The sequence below is a fragment of the Melitaea cinxia genome, chromosome 19 (assembly GCF_905220565.1).
Source record: "Melitaea cinxia chromosome 19, ilMelCinx1.1, whole genome shotgun sequence".
Classification (NCBI taxonomy): Eukaryota; Metazoa; Arthropoda; class Insecta; order Lepidoptera; family Nymphalidae; genus Melitaea; species Melitaea cinxia.
The window spans coordinates 7,666,612-7,683,723 of NC_059412.1; the positions used below are offsets into that span (position 1 = coordinate 7,666,612).

At 33.5% G+C, this 17,112-nt stretch overlaps 1 protein-coding gene across 1 annotated transcript; it reads right to left on the reverse strand.

Annotated features, from left to right (window-relative positions):
• Positions 1-612: 612 nt before the first annotated feature.
• LOC123662880 (NEDD4 family-interacting protein 1) lies at positions 613-16,750 on the reverse strand. The gene is made up of 6 exons (XM_045597661.1): positions 16,428-16,750; positions 16,248-16,347; positions 10,712-10,848; positions 7,889-8,018; positions 1,393-1,578; positions 613-763 (listed from the first exon to the last, which is right to left on the reverse strand). Exons 1-6 carry the CDS (start codon positions 16,428-16,430, stop codon positions 660-662), a joined length of 660 nt encoding a protein of 219 aa, XP_045453617.1. The 5' UTR covers positions 16,431-16,750; the 3' UTR covers positions 613-659.
• Between the last annotated feature and the right edge of the window lie 362 nt (positions 16,751-17,112).

Below are 17,112 nucleotides of genomic sequence, written 5' to 3' on the forward strand. Positions count from 1 at the left end.
AATGTTAACAAATGATTTTTTCTTTAATGTTGTTTTGCATCCGATATGTATCTATGATAGAAATTTTAACCTAAAACGTAAATTATAGTTGATAATTAAAATACATTTATCAGTTTACTTCAAATATAAATTTGGAAAATTGGTCTTGATATAAAAAAGAAATTTTTCCATAATTTTCGTTAATTATATGCAAAAGATATGTTAATTAAAATAAAATATTATGCACACACATTTTAAGTTCCATATTACTTACTTCCTAACATTTATATATGTTGAAATGTAGATATTAATACCTACTAAAACTTTGACGTAAGGTAAAATAAAATATTTTAAAAGACAACAATTCTACCTATTCCTACAAGACTCAATCACCGCTTCTCTTCTAGAAGAACATTAGAATCCTTCTCCGTGCACCTTCCCACAACATCAAATTACACTAACAATAAGTAACAATATGTAAACAAAATGTCTTTGATTCTTTGCGTCAAGCTTACAATCGTGAGCAAATTAATAAAAACGAATTTTTCTTCTTCTATCGAATATAGATTTGTGCTGATCTTTTTAGAAGATTTTTTTTAGTAATTTTTTCGATATTAAATACTAAAAAATTAATTAAATCAGGTGTAGATACTTTATTATATTTCGTGTTGGTTTATATTTTAATAAAAGAATAGGAGTCTCTCTTGCGCCGTGCCAGACAGTAGACGCCAGCCGCGTTTGATGTTCAGGTATTGGATAACTGCACGCACGCAGATTAAGATACCTGAAAGTTATTTTCATTGATAAACATATACATTTTTAGCATACAAACAAATACAAAGAAAAAAAAAAACATTTTAAAATTTTCATACAATAGGTATAAAAGAAAAAAAAGGAGTAGTAATTCGTGTCTGTGTATAACATTGCTTGATTTTCTTGCCTGATTTCAAATACACTATATCTAAACAGCATACTTCCAATCTAAAGAAGCTGAGTAATAACACTTATTAATCGACAACTATAAAATGGTTCAAAATGACTACGAGCGAAACCACGCAAATATAACTGAAAAAACCAATTAAGTTTTTTTGTAACATAATTCCATATTTTTTTTATTCCTGACCCTTGTCACACGATGTCACAAATATATAACGCCCCCTCCACCCATTTTTAAATTATGATACCACCTGTAAGTAACATCTTTCAACAGGAACGACTACGTATAAGAAACAAGTAATTACGTTACCGCTTCCTCTCCCCCTTAAAATGAGACATCACTTACAGCTAACTCCCTATCCCACGAAAGATCAGAATAACATTAGTGCCCACCTCCCCTTAAACTGTGCAATATTTTAGCTAACCAAATAATATTAATAATTATGTAATAGGTAACTGGCAATCATAAAATCTCACCGAAAGCCATGATGAGCCACCATAGCCAGGAGTTCTCGTGCGACGCTAGCTCGGTGGAGTGTTTGACGATGAGTGTCCACTTCGCTAGCGATAGTCCGAAACCGGCCAACGCGCCGTAGCGACTAGCGACGGTGTGGCAGAAGCACATCAGTAGGAGGAAACCGATCCAGTTGAATAGAAACGCGACTGGGGACACAAACACACGATGTATTATCTGTTGTTTCCGTAAATTGTAAATTGAATTTTTGGTAGAAATGTATCTTTTATAATTGTGTTTGCTCACAAACGAAAAAAAAACCGACTTCAATTACATCGACAAGTAATACAACGTAGATCGACAATAAAATAGTCAAGCAACTACGCGTTATCAAAGATTACTCAAAAAGTACTTATTAGGTCTCGATAAAATTTATATGTGACCACATGATAAACATCAGCTTTCGATTAAATTAAAAATTATCAAAATCGGTACACCCAGTAAAAAGTTATTACGGATTTTCGAGAGTTTCCCTCGATTTCTCTAGGATCCCATCATCAGATCCTGGTTTCCTTATCACGGTACCAAACTAGGAATATCCCCTTTCCAACAAAAAAAGAATTATCAAAATCGGTACATCCAGTAGAAAGTTATGCGGTATAATACAACGTAGGTCGACGAAAAAAGCGTCAAGTAAAAACGCATTATTAGATATAACTCGAAAAGTAGTTGTTAGATCTCAAATAAATTTAAATGGGACCAATTGGCACACACCACCTTTCGATTAAAACAAAATTTGTCGAAATCGGTCCACACGATCAAAAGTTCTGATGTAACATACATAAAAAAAAAAAAAAAAAAAAAAAATACAGTCGAATTGAGAACCTCCTCCTTTTTTGGAAGTCGGTTAAAAAATAGAATGTTATTAGATTTTCGCTATGACGAGGGTACGTTGCCTAGAAATATTCTACTTTTGTTGATATGTTAATTTTGTTAACTACTACGATCTTTCTCGTGTAGTTAAAACGTTTTTATTTAAACCAAGTCCTTCTTAATTTAACTTAACCTCCTACAACATAATATGTACGGTCAACCGTTTATTGAGGGGCTAAAGTATTGGGGTAAGGCACAGCAGTAAATATTTTGCTCAAAATCTGGAACATTCTGACAGAAGTATCTCCAGCTAACAGAAGATCACAGCTAAATAATACTGCTCTCGAGCAGTGGTTGTGTTCCTGTTGGTAAGGTGACCAGAGCTCCTTCCTGAGGGGATTGGGGTTACGGTTCACAGCGCGCTTGCGATGCTTCTGGTGTTGCAGACGTCTTTAAGTTACGATAATCGTTTACGTAGGTGAGCCGTGCGCTTGTTTGACACATATATACGAGTAAAAATATAATACATATAAAAAAATATAACAAATATAATTTCTTTTTTTTTAAATACAATTATAGTAAAAACAATAGATTCAATAAATATTATGTTGGACTTCAACTTTTCGGATGTACGTAAGATTGCAAAATAACGCGAGTACCACTTGGTAAAATAAGCTTTTTTGTGTCATGTCAAGTAAACTATTAACTTAGAAGCCTATTGAATATGAAGGCTAAAAAATTCTTCAATTTTTTTTTACTGTACTTGGTTATTTATTTATTATCTTTGAGCTCGTAATTCAATCGTTATCTAATATAAAAATTAACTTATGAATTGGAATTTTCGTAGAGGCAAACTCAATAATTAATTCTTTAACAAATTTAGCTTAGAGACGTGCACTTTTGTATTTTCCAAACTTTTTAATTTTTCACAATATAATAAAAAAGTTGATATTTAATGCTCCAAAAGTAACAGTTACATAATATTAATTTTAATTCAAATAAGTGACTTCACAGTATTTTGCAGAGCGTATTCAATTAGCATGAACGCGCAAAATATTTTTGACTTTGATTTGTTAAATATGAATTATTACTCATCAGGCCAGATCGATGCGATAACTTATCTCTGGTTCAATAACTGTTTTTCGATCATTTGTTATTATATTTTCTATGCAATTGCAGATAGCTGATACTTCGCCTAAGTAAACAAAGTTTAATCAGTAATACAAGAGTGATTAAAAAATCATATACGGCTAAAAATACATTCGTTTTGAGAGCTAATAAATGTAAATGTGTGTGTGATGTTTACTTTGCTGTAAAAGATAAGATTGACACTGCTTTGTTTTTGTATTTATCGTGTTATATTAAATTCTACTAATTTCAGATTTATCATTTGGCTACCATAATTCTGAGGTTCCAAGAAACTTAAATTTAATGTATACTGTAATTGTTACAGGATTTAAAACAAAGTAGTTGCTATACTTATTCTTGTTGGTAATTATATGACTGTATCGCATAGAAGATGCATTTTTTTCATAAAGTAGGAGCGTGATTGATAGGATCTGGGAATTCACGTTAGGTATGAGACCGGCACCTCATCATTTCGCAAACACCATATATCGCAGTTGCGCTTTTGGGATAGTTCGCCAGCTAACTGACATTGTAGTTTATAGATTTTACTTTGTCTATTATTTTACGAATGGAAAGGTGGAATTTTTACCTACAATAAAGCACAATTTTATCGGTAGTTATTAAGAGTTTTCTCGTTGGTTTTTGTAAGAATCAATTGCATAAAATACTGTTAAATATTGGTAGGGTTGGTTTATATAAACTTAAGGATTTTTATTACCCTGGCAATAATGAATAAATTGTATTAATCGTTTATTAAGCTGTGTGGCTACGGCATTAAAGAATATAGCCACCCCCTCTCTTCTCGTGGGTGTCGTAAGAGGCGACTAAGGGATAACACAGTTCCACTACCACCGTGGAACTTATAAGGCCGACCGATGGCGGGATAACCATCCAACTGCTGGCTTTGAAATACACAGGCCGAAGACGGGCAGCAGCCTCTTCGGTGCGACAAAGCCAGCCCTGCGGTCACCAACCCGCCTGCCCAGCGTCGTGACTATGGGTAACACACATGAGTTCACGCCATTTTTGGCGCGAACTTGTGGAGTTCTATGTCCAGCAGTGGACTGCGATAGCTGAAGTGTGTGTTTAAAAAGCCAACGAAAACAGATAACTGAAAGTCAAACAAAGCAACATTTGATTTGATAAACAAAATCCTTTCTCTTCCCTCTAAAACAATTTCTAACGTTGCATAACTCATTATAAATAACAGAATACTAATAATTAAATTTTTCCAGGGACTAGAACGTCTAGACACTTTCGAGCAATTATTCAAAATATACAACGTAAAAACATCCGTCGTGTCTGTGTGTATGTGTATCACAGTGAAGTTTGGCTTGATGCCACGTAACTGAGCACTATGTACTGAATGTTATGATGACATTTTTATTGGTCGAAAATATTTTTATTTCAACTAGTTCGTAGGTCAAAATAAAGATAATTTGTTTTAATAATTATTATTTAATTAATATTTATACAACATTTAAACGTATCTGTTCAGATTAAAATATTAAATTGTAATAACGAGTAGTATTGGAATTAAAAACAAATTTTAATATAATCATTATACACATACCGCATAATTCTTTATAAAATTACTAGCTGATCCTGCAAACGTTGTTTTGCCATATATGTTATAAACTCTCTTAAATCCCCCCCCCCCCCCTTATAAGTTGGAGGTATGAAAAATAGATGTTGGCCGATTCTCAGACTTACCCGATATGCATACAAAATTTCATAAAAATCGGTCCAGCCGTTTCGGAGGAGTATTGTAACTAGCATTGTGACACGAGAATTTTATATATAAGATTTCATCTCATTAATACTAGCAACTATTTTCTTTTTAAGGAGAACCAAGGCACATATATAGTTTTAATATACAAAATTTTAAGAGGTCGTTTGGGAACGCGCTAATCTTGGACGTTATCAGTTCCATTTGTAAAACATTATTTATTATTGTCGTTAAATATACTGTTCATTAAAGAATATTATATATAATATCGTTTATTATTTTTTAAAGTAAAAAATGTTGAACAGATTATTTCACCAATGGTGCCGGATTAAGAATATTCGAATAAGCAATTCATGTTCATGTCCAGAACCAGAGAACAGGACCTATTTACCTCCGGCGTGGGGTAAGACAGGGAGAAGTAATATCACCGAAACTGTTTACCACTGCGCTGGACGATGTCTTTAAGACCTTAGATTGGGGGGAACGAAGCATTAACGTCAACGGTGAATTCATCGACCTTCGTTTCGCCGACAATATTGTCATCTTTGCGGAGACGTTGGATGAGTTAGGCCAGATGTTGGCCGGCCTAAACGAGTCCTCCCAGCGTGTCGGTCACTGTATGAACTTGGACAAAACGAAAGTTATGTTTAACAACCAAGTTATACCGAGACCGGTATCGATAGATGGTACTCTTCTTCAGGATTATATTTACCTAGGCCATACTATCCAACTAGGCCGCAACAACTTCGAGAAGGGGGCCGACAGGATTTGGTTGGGCTGGGCGTTGTTTGGAAGGCTTTGTCGAGTCTTCACTTCGAAGATTCCGCAATGCTTAAAGACAAAAGTCTTCGAGCAATGCGTCCTGTCTTTGTTAACATACGGAGCCGAGACGTGGACACTGACGAAGGGACTGGTTCACAAGTTTAAATTCACTCAACGTGCAATGGAACGAGCTATGCTTGGGGTTTCTCTCAAAGATAGGATTAGAAATGAGACTATCCGCGAAAGAACGAAAATAACCGACATAACCCACAGAATTAGCAAGTTGAAGTGGCAGTGGGCTGGTCATCTGTGTCGCAGGACCGATGGCCGTTGGAGTAGACGGGTTCTAGAGTGGAGACCGCGTCTTGGCAAATGCAGTGTGGGACGTCCCTCGGCCCGTTGGACCGGCAATCTACGTAAGATTGCCAGTGTAGGCTGCATGAGGATTGCGGAAAACCGGGATGTTTGGCACGAACTTGGGGAGGCCTATGTCCAGCAGTGGACTGCCATAGGCTGAAGTGAAGTGTGAATAAACAATTAATGAAAGAATACAGGTACGAAAAAACAGTACCCAAGAGAAAATTGGAAAATATATGTAGACGATTAATCAGACTTTACAAAAAAAGAAATACAATTTGATTATATTTTCTTTTCTTTTTATTTACAAATTTGATGAAGACATCTTTTTTAATTTTTTTTATTTCGATTTTTTTATTTATTTATGTATTCTTTATTGTACACCACATAGAGTAATTTAATACAGAATTGTAAAGAAAAAAAGAAGTATAATGCACAATGAGGGTTTATTACATGAAGAGTATAAAAGTCCATAAGGTCAAACATCTCATAAGTTTTTTTTTTTTTTTTTTTTTTTTTAAATTGGGATTAGCAATGTACTCCACAGCGATAACATTTATTTTGAATATATATAGTTACTATATCGGGTGAACGGTAAAAACAGATATGAAAACCACTCACGTGTGTCTTTTTAATGAAGTGTGTGTTTAAATAGGTACAGGTATAATCTGATTACATTTTGTAAAATTAAGCAATGTGATAAAAATGTCCAGAAAATAACGTTGGGTGATTGCTGGTTGGTTGGTTGTTTGTTTGGTTTAGAAATCGCACATTCAACAAACCTTGTGGTGTTGATGATCGTGAATTTTTCCGAACCCCCCACCCCTTTCGAGCCTCAGGTGATTAATGGACACGCCCTAGGTTACTTTATAATCTGACTACCACGTTACAGTAAATACGCGAATGAAACCGCGAGTTCCAGACAATTTTTAATAAATAAATTATATTATATATGGGTTGTCTGGAAGAAATGGCTAATTAGCCATAAGTCTGCCCATTGTACTTCACTGTCTGTAACCACCTTTATGCTTTGTTTATAATATATTTGTGGTGTACAATAAAGTATCTATACATATAATAAAATGGTAGGAAAGTCAAAACTGTACATTGAATATTTTTTAAAAGAATACTTGGGGTGTGATCTATAATCGACACCGAAGCCAAAAATATAGTTTTTAGAATTTTTGTCTGTTTGTCTGTATGTATGTCCGGGATAAACTCAAAAAGTACTGCATGGATTTACTTCAAATTTGGCACGAATATTATTAAGAAGTCGGGTCAACATATAGGCTACATATTATCACGCTATCACCTACGGGGAACGAGCAGTGAAACTTTATTTCTTCAATACACTCTGTAACAACGTGTAATCTAACGACGCATATTCGAATGTTATTGTTATTATGTTAATAACCATGCTATAAGCTAGCTTCAGACTATAAATAAAGACATTTTGTAGTAAATTTAGTAAAAGCATTGCACCCGTGCGAAGCCGGGGCGGGTCGCTAGTAAAATAAAAAAAAATAAAAATAATGCTATCACTGATTTGGATTAAACCAGCAGGACATTCAGCAGTTACTCTTTTAAACAGTCAATCATTAGATTTTTTTTCATTTATTGTATAAAAAAGGTCAAAGCCTACATCTGTATTATTAATAAAATATATTTACCGAAAAACGACGTTAGAAACATAATGTCGGTGCCGAGGAGACTGTTCTCGGGGTCGAGTTGCTCCGCCGTTGTTTCTGTCGGCTCAACAGTGACAAATGCTGTTATTGTTGAGTGGGTCGGCGGTGGGAGCTAAATGAGGAGATATTTAAGAAAAATATTAAAAGAACTACATAAACTTTAAATAAAACTTTTTAAAAGTCTTTTTTACGTCAATTCATTGAGGTAGGGCACAGCAGGAAATATCCTGCTAAAAATCTGGAGCAGCTCAACTGGGGAAGTGCCTCAAATCTTGCGAAAGATCACAGCGAAATAATAATGCTCTCAAATAGTGTTGTGGTCCTGTTTAAGTAAGGAGGCCAGAGCTTCTGGGGAGGGTACGAGTCAGCAACGCGCTTGCGATGCTTCTGGTGTTGCAAGCATCTAAAAGGCACGGTAACCACTTACCATTAGGTATCTGTATATTAATACGTGAAGAAAAAACTATGTAGGGGAACACCGAGCAAGATGAGGTAGTTAAGGTTTAAAGCTCCAGAAATCGTAGGGGTTCATGGTTTCATAATCATATTTATTCTTAATCAGGCTTGTAGTTATCAATCTCACATATTAAATTTAAATCAAGAACACAGCACCATAGAATTGTTAATAATATAACAAAATGTAAAATATGACATATCACCCCATCATGCCCGATAGGTCGGGTAAGATGGGGTGGGCCTAATGGGCAAGATGGGGTATAGCCATTCTCTCGACTATTCAGGAGTGCAGAACTCGCAAATGAATGTTGCTTCGGCATCATTATCATCCACTCCTGCGCAGCCATAATGTAACCATTTACCACAAGAAGAATAAGCAATCCAACCTTTCTTGGAGTCGAAACATAACCCTGTAGAATATAGGCATGGAGTGTTTTCGGTTTCAACATCACTCTTTTCAGAAGACGACTGTCTAATACGTTTCTTTAAATTATATTTCTTTGTGGCTTTAGTCTTGAAATAGGTTTTGTTTCTCTTCCTTTTTCTGTTTTCGCTCCTTTTTTCTCTGTCTGATTTCCTTGTTTTGCTTTTTTAAGTTTTCTGTCACATTTTTTTTAAATTAATTCTTCTAACTTAACTCTTAACCACTTCTGTTTATAGGATGAAGAGGTTATGATAGTAGTTTTACCGCGTTTTTTCGTCACTTTTAATGTCTTCTTGGTCACTGGAAGAGGCAATAGTTGCTTTGGGCTGGCTAATGCACTAAATTAGGCCAATAAGAAAATCTAGGGGAAGGACTCAAATTTAAATATGTGTTAATTTCAGTTGTACTAGTTGTCACAACTGTTAAAGTAGCAGGATCTGTAACAACAACTGCAGTGCTCGTTGCTGTTGGTGTAAGAGGTGCTGCCACAGTATCTACAGTTCAAAAAAACCCGATTTCTATGTCTAGTAAATAATCCATCAAGCTCATCCTCTTCTTCTTTTTGCGAAAATACTGGTACCTTTACATTCTTTTTTAGCCTTTTTTACCTTTCATTCCAAAGTAGTTTGTGGGGACTAAGAAAAATTTTGCAGCCAACATATGTATATCCCATTTCTCGCTTGAAAACAACTTCTATCGCCTTATTCAGTGCTTCCCTTGACCGTTTTTCTCCTCCTGAGTTTCTTTTATAAACATATATGACTTTTTTTAAATATAAACCATCCTAAAACAATATATAAAAAAATATAAATAATCAAAATCGTGTCAGGCTATATGGGGTATCAGATACCCCATCTTGCCCGTTGATTCGTTTCAAAATTAATATTCAAACAAAAAAAAATGAATAATGTTTCATAACAAAACAAGTTATTACCTGTTACTGCAATGTACTGTAGATAGGATTAACCGAGGAACCGCTTATAATTCACCAAATACAAGTTTCATGCACTACGAAACGTACATATAAGAAATTTTAATACGAACAAACTAAATCTACTTTTCGACGATAACTAAAACAAATGAATAGCCGCCATGTCGGTACTCGTGTGACTAAGAGCTGTCGTGGCGGCCAGTAGCGAGATGGCAGAGCGAATGAGATTGATCAATTTAAATCACCTGAAAAGCCTGATGCCCCGTCTTGCCCACCACCCCGTGTTGCCCGGTGTTCCCCTACCCCTTATAGAGAAGGAGTGCAGAATGTGAATACTTTCTTAAAATTATGCATAAAAAATCTATTATATCAATAAAAACAAAATTACACACACTACCATGTATTTGACACACACACGCATATATACTCTTTGGTTTATTATTATAGAATTTGGCCTTTGACAACAGAACTTTAATAATCCTTAAACTTATAATTTAAATTAATTATGGTCGAATTATTATTATTATGGTCCCATTTAAATGAAAGTAAATTGTTTATAAAAATAAATGTAAAAGTATAAAATAATAGGAAATTAAAATAAATTTAAGAACCTGGTTTTATTCAACTACAATAAAACATTGGTATCTATAGTAATTTGATTATTGCAAGGGCTTTTAATTACATCTTACATCTTTTATTCTTTCAATAAGGCTTTAAGTCTGCTTTTGCACAACATGTCAAATAAATAATAATAATGAACAAACGCTTCACACTCAACGGCCCTCAGTAGGATTTGCTCCTGTGTCAGGGATCCGGAAACACACACAAATACACAAGCACAAACGCCCAGACCACGACAAACATCTATATGGCCAAAACAAACGTTTAATGTGAGCGGGGATCGATCCCACGACCGCCAGCATAACAGCCAGTGCTGCGACCGCTGCGCCAACGCATGTGATAAATTAATAAATATAAATAAATAAATACAGACCGGCTGTAAAATTTCTCCTTCCATCTGTTTCTCGCGCTGCACTTCTTCATATGTCGGTAGCTTGGAGTTAGCGGCGACATCGTAGGGCGGGGGAGCCGAAAAGTCAGCTCGTGGTGGTGGTATATCGTGGATGTTATCTGTAATAACAATAGGAATATTTGGTATATTTTATAAACTAACTGTGTTGACTGGAATATTCCAATAAATCTATATTTTGAAGATAAGTTCGCCCTTGCCAACTTCTTAAATTACAATGAATGTTGTAAAATTACTTAGTGCAATAAGGAATATAATAAAAGTGATAACATTAAATAGTAGTAAAAATATATAAATTAACTCTGAATTTAAGATAACAAAGTTCACTTCACAATTTTAATACTTTTTGCACTGTTTTAAAATTGTATACATTTATTAAGTAAATTTATGACAAGAATTATAAAGAAAAATCAAAAAAATACGGGCTAACATAACAAAAAAAGCTTGTTTTGTAGTCTGGGTGTCCATCCTTTATGTAAAATTTTAGTTGCATATAATTTTATTGTAGTAGCTATGCCCACGACTTCGTTCGCGTGGAATAGAAAAAAATATTACAGTTCGCAGTTACAAAATAAATAAATTTCAGAAATAAAAGTAGCCTTAGTCATCCCTTATTACATCAGCTATCTGCCAATGAAAGTGCTGTCAAAATTGTTCACGCCGTTTAAGAGATTAGCCAGAACAAACAGACAGATAGATTACACAAAAGAGATACAAAAATTGTAAAAAATGTTATTTTGGTATATGTACCGTGTATACCGATTATTTTAATATTACAAACAGACACTCCAATTTTATTTATTTGTATATATGTACCTATATATAGATATTATAATATTAACGTATAATAGTAACAAACATTCAACTATCTATAAAACCTCACAATGATATATCTTTATAATATTTACATAGATTATACCAAATATTGACGTATACACATAATTTTTGTGTAATCACAAGTATAATTGGGTTTGCTCTCAAATGAAACAAAAAATGACTTCAATTACATCGACAAGTAATATAACGTAGGTAGACGAAAATATAGTCAAGTAAATTACGCGTTATTAAAGATTACTCATAAAGTCGATATCTGATCTGGAAATTGGCCGGTACACCCAGTAAAAAGTTATGACATATACAACGTAGGTCAAAATTGTCAAGTAAATCTGCATTATTATATGTAACTCGAAAAGCACTATATGAGACGCACCACCTTTCGATGAAAAAAAAAAATACATCAAAATCGATCTACCTAGTAAAAAGTTCTGAGGTAACATACATAAAAAATAAAATTAAAATAGTAGAATTCAGAACCTCCTCCTCTTTTGAATGTCGGTTAAAGAGGATGATAGCTCTACACGTCATTAACAATTTTTCCAACAAAAAATACTAAGTATTATTGGCCACACAGATAGCCATCTATATTAAGAAATCTCTTTCTTAAACCAGATTTGTACAACTAAAATAAATCATTATTTGATAACAGGCAATACAATAATGCACTATGAGTGATAAGGTAAGTAATCATTACTGTCTGTCAATCTGAGGAGTACAGAAATTTAAAACAATCTGTCATTAATTCTCAGTAAATATTGATAGTGAAATATTATCTGAGGTATAAAATATAATCATGTATATCTAAGATTTTTATTTTTGTGTTACCCACATTAGGAATTCTAAACATTTTTGCGGATGCGATCAATTTGGATGGAGCGGTCAATTTTTGATATGATATTAAAAAAAAAAAAAAAAAAAAAAAAAAAAAAAAAAAAAAAAAAAAAAAAAAGTTTAGAATTCCTAATGTGGGTAACACAAATCTTAGATATTAAAAATAGCACGGTGTCGTCTCCTGTCAAAGATTTTCATTGTAATATGAAACTTTGAATAGTTACGGGTTTCTGTAAAGAGCTCACTATAGACGGCGCCACGGTTCGCTTAAACCGAAAATTAAAAATTATCATATCAAAAATTTCGCTCGAGCGGGTGTATCGTTCCATAGCTTAATTGGCTAGAGCGCCGACACGGTAAGTCGGAGACGCGGGTTCGAACCCCGCTGGAGCGGTCAATTTTTGATATGATATTCAAAAAAAAAAAAAAAAATATATATATATATATATATATATATATATATATATATAATCATGTAATAAAAACTATAAACAAGTTTGTAGTTATTTCTGATACCTTGATGTCTCCATTGTTGCTGTTTGTTTGTTATTATATAAATATCAAATAGTGCTTATAAAAAAAAAACACAATGAATTGAAAAAATTATCTGTGCTTAATGATTAAGAATTTTTATTTTTAATAAAAATAAACTTATGCAAATATTTTTTAAGACTACATAATATTCGCATTGCATTGCATCGCATTCAACCTGTATCATCCCACTGTTGGGCATAGACCTCTTTCTCCATGTAGGAGAAGAATATATAATACATAAAGAATACATAATATTGCCTATGGGAAATTTATATACATGTTGGTCAGCAAACAAGTGTATAGCTCATCTGATGGTAAGCGATTACCGTAGCTATTAACTGAGGTACGGTACAGCAGGAATTTTCCTGTTCAAAATATGGAGCAGCCCGACTGGGGTACTTCGACCTTAAAGAAGATCACAGCTAAATAATACTGCTTTCAAGCAAAGTTGTGTTCCTGTGGGGAGTAAGGTTACCAGAGCTCCTATCGGGGTTGGGGGTAGGGTCGGAAATGCACTTGCGATGCTTCTGGTGTTGTAAGCGTCTTCAGTTAATTATGATTGGAACATATATATAGACAAGAGTTGTTTGTATGAATTTACTATCAGTAATAAGACTGCCTTTGCACTATCTTAAGTTTGTATATTGTAATTTTCATTTGTGTGATTTTAGTGTGCTGTAAAGTAATGAAAATAAATAATTACTTAATGAAGTTTAGCCCATAGGAGACGACGATTTTTTTTTCGCAGTGAGAGATTCCAGGTGAGATTTTTTTTGATATTTTTCATTTAAAAAAAAAACATGTTTCCTATAGAAATAACTTAATTCGTAAGCGAGCTCACATAAATGATATCAGAGTTAGGTATGGCAAGGTAAAATTTGAATAATGAAAAAATAACATAAAGGTAAAATCAATTTTTAAGTCAAATGTAGTATGCATGTTAGTTAAATGTAGCATGTATGTTAGTTTAATGTTTCATCTTCAGATACATCATCATTATCATTACAGTCCTTACAGCCTATACAGTCCACTGCTGGACACAAGCCTCCACAAGTTTACGTCAAAAATAACGTGAATTCACGTGTTTTGCCCATAGTCACCACGCTGGGCAGGCGGGTTGGTGACCGCAGTACTGGCTTTGTCGCACCGAAGAGGCTGCTGCCCGTCTTCGGCCTGTGTATTTCAAAGCCAGCAGTTGGTTGGCTATCCCGCCACTGATCAGCTTTTCCAAGTTCTAAGGTGGTGGCGAAAATGTATTATCCCTTAGTCGCCTTTTACGACACCCACGGGAAGAGAGGGGGTATATCTTCAGATAATTTTTATATATTTGGTACACCAATAACATATTTTGTATTTCCTGTACTTTACAGATTTTATTAGTTCAAGAAAAACCTTATTTGGATGACGACTTTAGTCAGAATTATTGATAATTGCACATTACTGTTACATTACATATAGGCCGTCTAGAATGGGATAATTTACTTTACTTAAAATTAAAGTTTATTTTTACATACAATTACTTACTATCTAAATCCAGAAATAAATAGATACAAGTTACCACTTTATGTAATAAAATATAAACATGTTCCTGCATATAATACAATGCTTAAGATAACAAACAACTGTTTTAATCTGATTACACGTTTATAAATATAAAAAATTAAATATTAAAATATTTCTTTAATTTGCAAATAAATATGACAATTGCATTAAGAATAAATACTGCCTATAAGTGCAATGTCATTGAAACTTAATTGGTTTCTTAATTATATAATAATACCATTAACAAATAATAATTGTTCATTTGTTTTAATGCTATGCAGAAATTACTTTCACATGATTTAAAAAAAAAATCTTTATTCAAGTAGGCTTCGAAAGCACTTGTGAATTATTATTTTAGAAATTATAATTATACTAGCTTATGGCAAAGTTAGGCATATATGGCAGTAATGGAGTATGGCTGTAATGAGGATTGAGGTAAACCGGGATATCTGGCGCGAACTTGGGGAGGCCTGTGTCCAGCAGTGGACTGTAATAGGCTGAACTGACTGACTAGCAGTAATATTTTCTTTTGCACATTGTCCTGACAATAACAAAGGCAAAAAAAAGCATTTGTTACAATCGTTTGGAATTCATTTTTATTTATATAAATAATAAATAAATAAGTCTTTGATAAGTTAATGAGAAGCTATCACCAATTGGGAAAGTGGGAAAAAACTAAAAGGCAGAAAATAGCAATACATACCCTAAGGAAAAAATCTAATAAACCTCATCAAAACATGGACAAATGCAGACCAAATTTTCATACAGAGTTATAAGAGTCTATGAGATTTTTCATAGGATTAATACATGCCAGGCAGAGGGTGAATAAAGTATTATACTTGAGCCTGTAATATCCCACGGATGGGCATAACCTCTTTCCCCATGTGTGAGAAGGATCAGAGCTTAATCCACCACACTGCTCCAATGCGGGTTGGCAGATATATTCTCTACTATGAGTAACGATCGCTATCAGGTGTACATGATAACAACCAGAACCCGACGGCTTATCGTGCGCTCCGAGGCATGCGAGCGAGACCCCTAAGGACTGCACAAACACCCAGACTACGGCAAATATCTGTATGGCCAATACAAATGTTTGTCATGTGTGGGGATCGAACAACAGCACAACAGCCACAAACCAATGGTGTGACCGTTGCACAAACGCCGCATCGTAATATAAAGAATTAAAGGTTATTAATTGATATAATATATAAAAATAAAATGTTTTTGTTTGATGTGAAAGCCAATGATGTAACATAAAGATAAACATATTGAAAGCAAGCAATATGTCAATAACTCATTGTTACAGAAGACAATAGATGTACTTTCATTTTAAATGATCAAATTATCAATGAAATTGTGTCCAAAATTTTACTTTATTATTGGATTGTGTATATTTATGCAATTTTCTTCAGTGAAGATAATCTTTGTTATCCAAAATAAAATTTAATATGATTTTGATATTCAGTAGCTTGTATCGTGTGATTTTTATCTAGTATTACAGATGAGAACAATATGTATGTAAGATTAAGTGATATTTAATTATAGTAGATTGGTCTACTGTTAATCAATATTTATAGGTTTAACCTAATGCTTTACATGCATTCTTTTAGTACTTAAATTATGTACATGACTATATATAACTTAATCCCAGTTATTCCGATCAACATACAAACTTGTTAATAAATTAAACACGTAAGAACTGACGCAAAATAAAGTTACGACAAGTGTTTTTCATATTATTCAAAAGACTTACTGATATCAATAAATGATGGAGGCATATTACTGTCTATTGATGACGGCAAGATGACCCGAAGGTGCGCCGTGGGGCACAAATTATCAACCCGAACCTGGCTCTGCAACGAACACATAACTTTCACACATAAAGAGATACGAAAGCAAATACACAAATAAACAATTCAACTCTGTCACATACCATTTTTCCACTATATACAAATACTTTTTTTTAAATTTGTTTATTAAGTATTTAAATATATTTTTGGTATTAGTTCCTGTTCATTAAGTTATCGCACATTATTCAAGGTCCTTCTAATATGCTATCATGGCAATCAAGCAGGGAAATTGCAAACGTACAAGCCCACTTCGGTCTTCGACCAATAAATAAATTAATAAATCTAATAGAATAGACTACAGTCAGTCAAAGAGTATATAAAGGTACCTAACTACAGTCGCAAAATATTTCTTGCAATTTCCAATGAAATGTCACAGACTAGGCAGAAGCCACTATTAATATAAATTGACACCAAAACGTAAAAATTAAATATTTGGTACAGTCATAGTTTTGGTGTGGTATCCCTAAGTTACTAAGTTATATTATTACTTTTGGAACTGACACCTTGATACCCTTGCTATTTCAAATATTCTACTATGTATATATATTTAATTTAAAATAACAAATAATAGTAAATACGTGGACTTTTGTTAATTACATATATAGTAATAAGTAATATACTTCTTGAGTACGTAAGAATGATTTTCCGTTGACATGAAAAAGTAAAATTTAAAAACCAATAAAGACGGTCTTAAGTTACAAATCTAATCTTTCTTTTATACATTATACGAGTGTAATAATTTTGTTATGTACCTTTATAGGTAACATA

What these genes read in the sequence shown, in the direction of transcription:
- LOC123662880 (XM_045597661.1), bottom strand. An exon ending in TCCATCATTTATTGATATCA is followed by an intron (nt 10,849 to 16,247) that starts GTAAGTCTTTTG and finishes TTGTTATTACAG; the next exon opens with ATAACATCCACGATATACCA. An exon ending in AAGGAGAAATTTTACAGCCG is followed by an intron (nt 8,019 to 10,711) that starts GTCTGTATTTAT and finishes CTCCTCATTTAG; the next exon opens with CTCCCACCGCCGACCCACTC.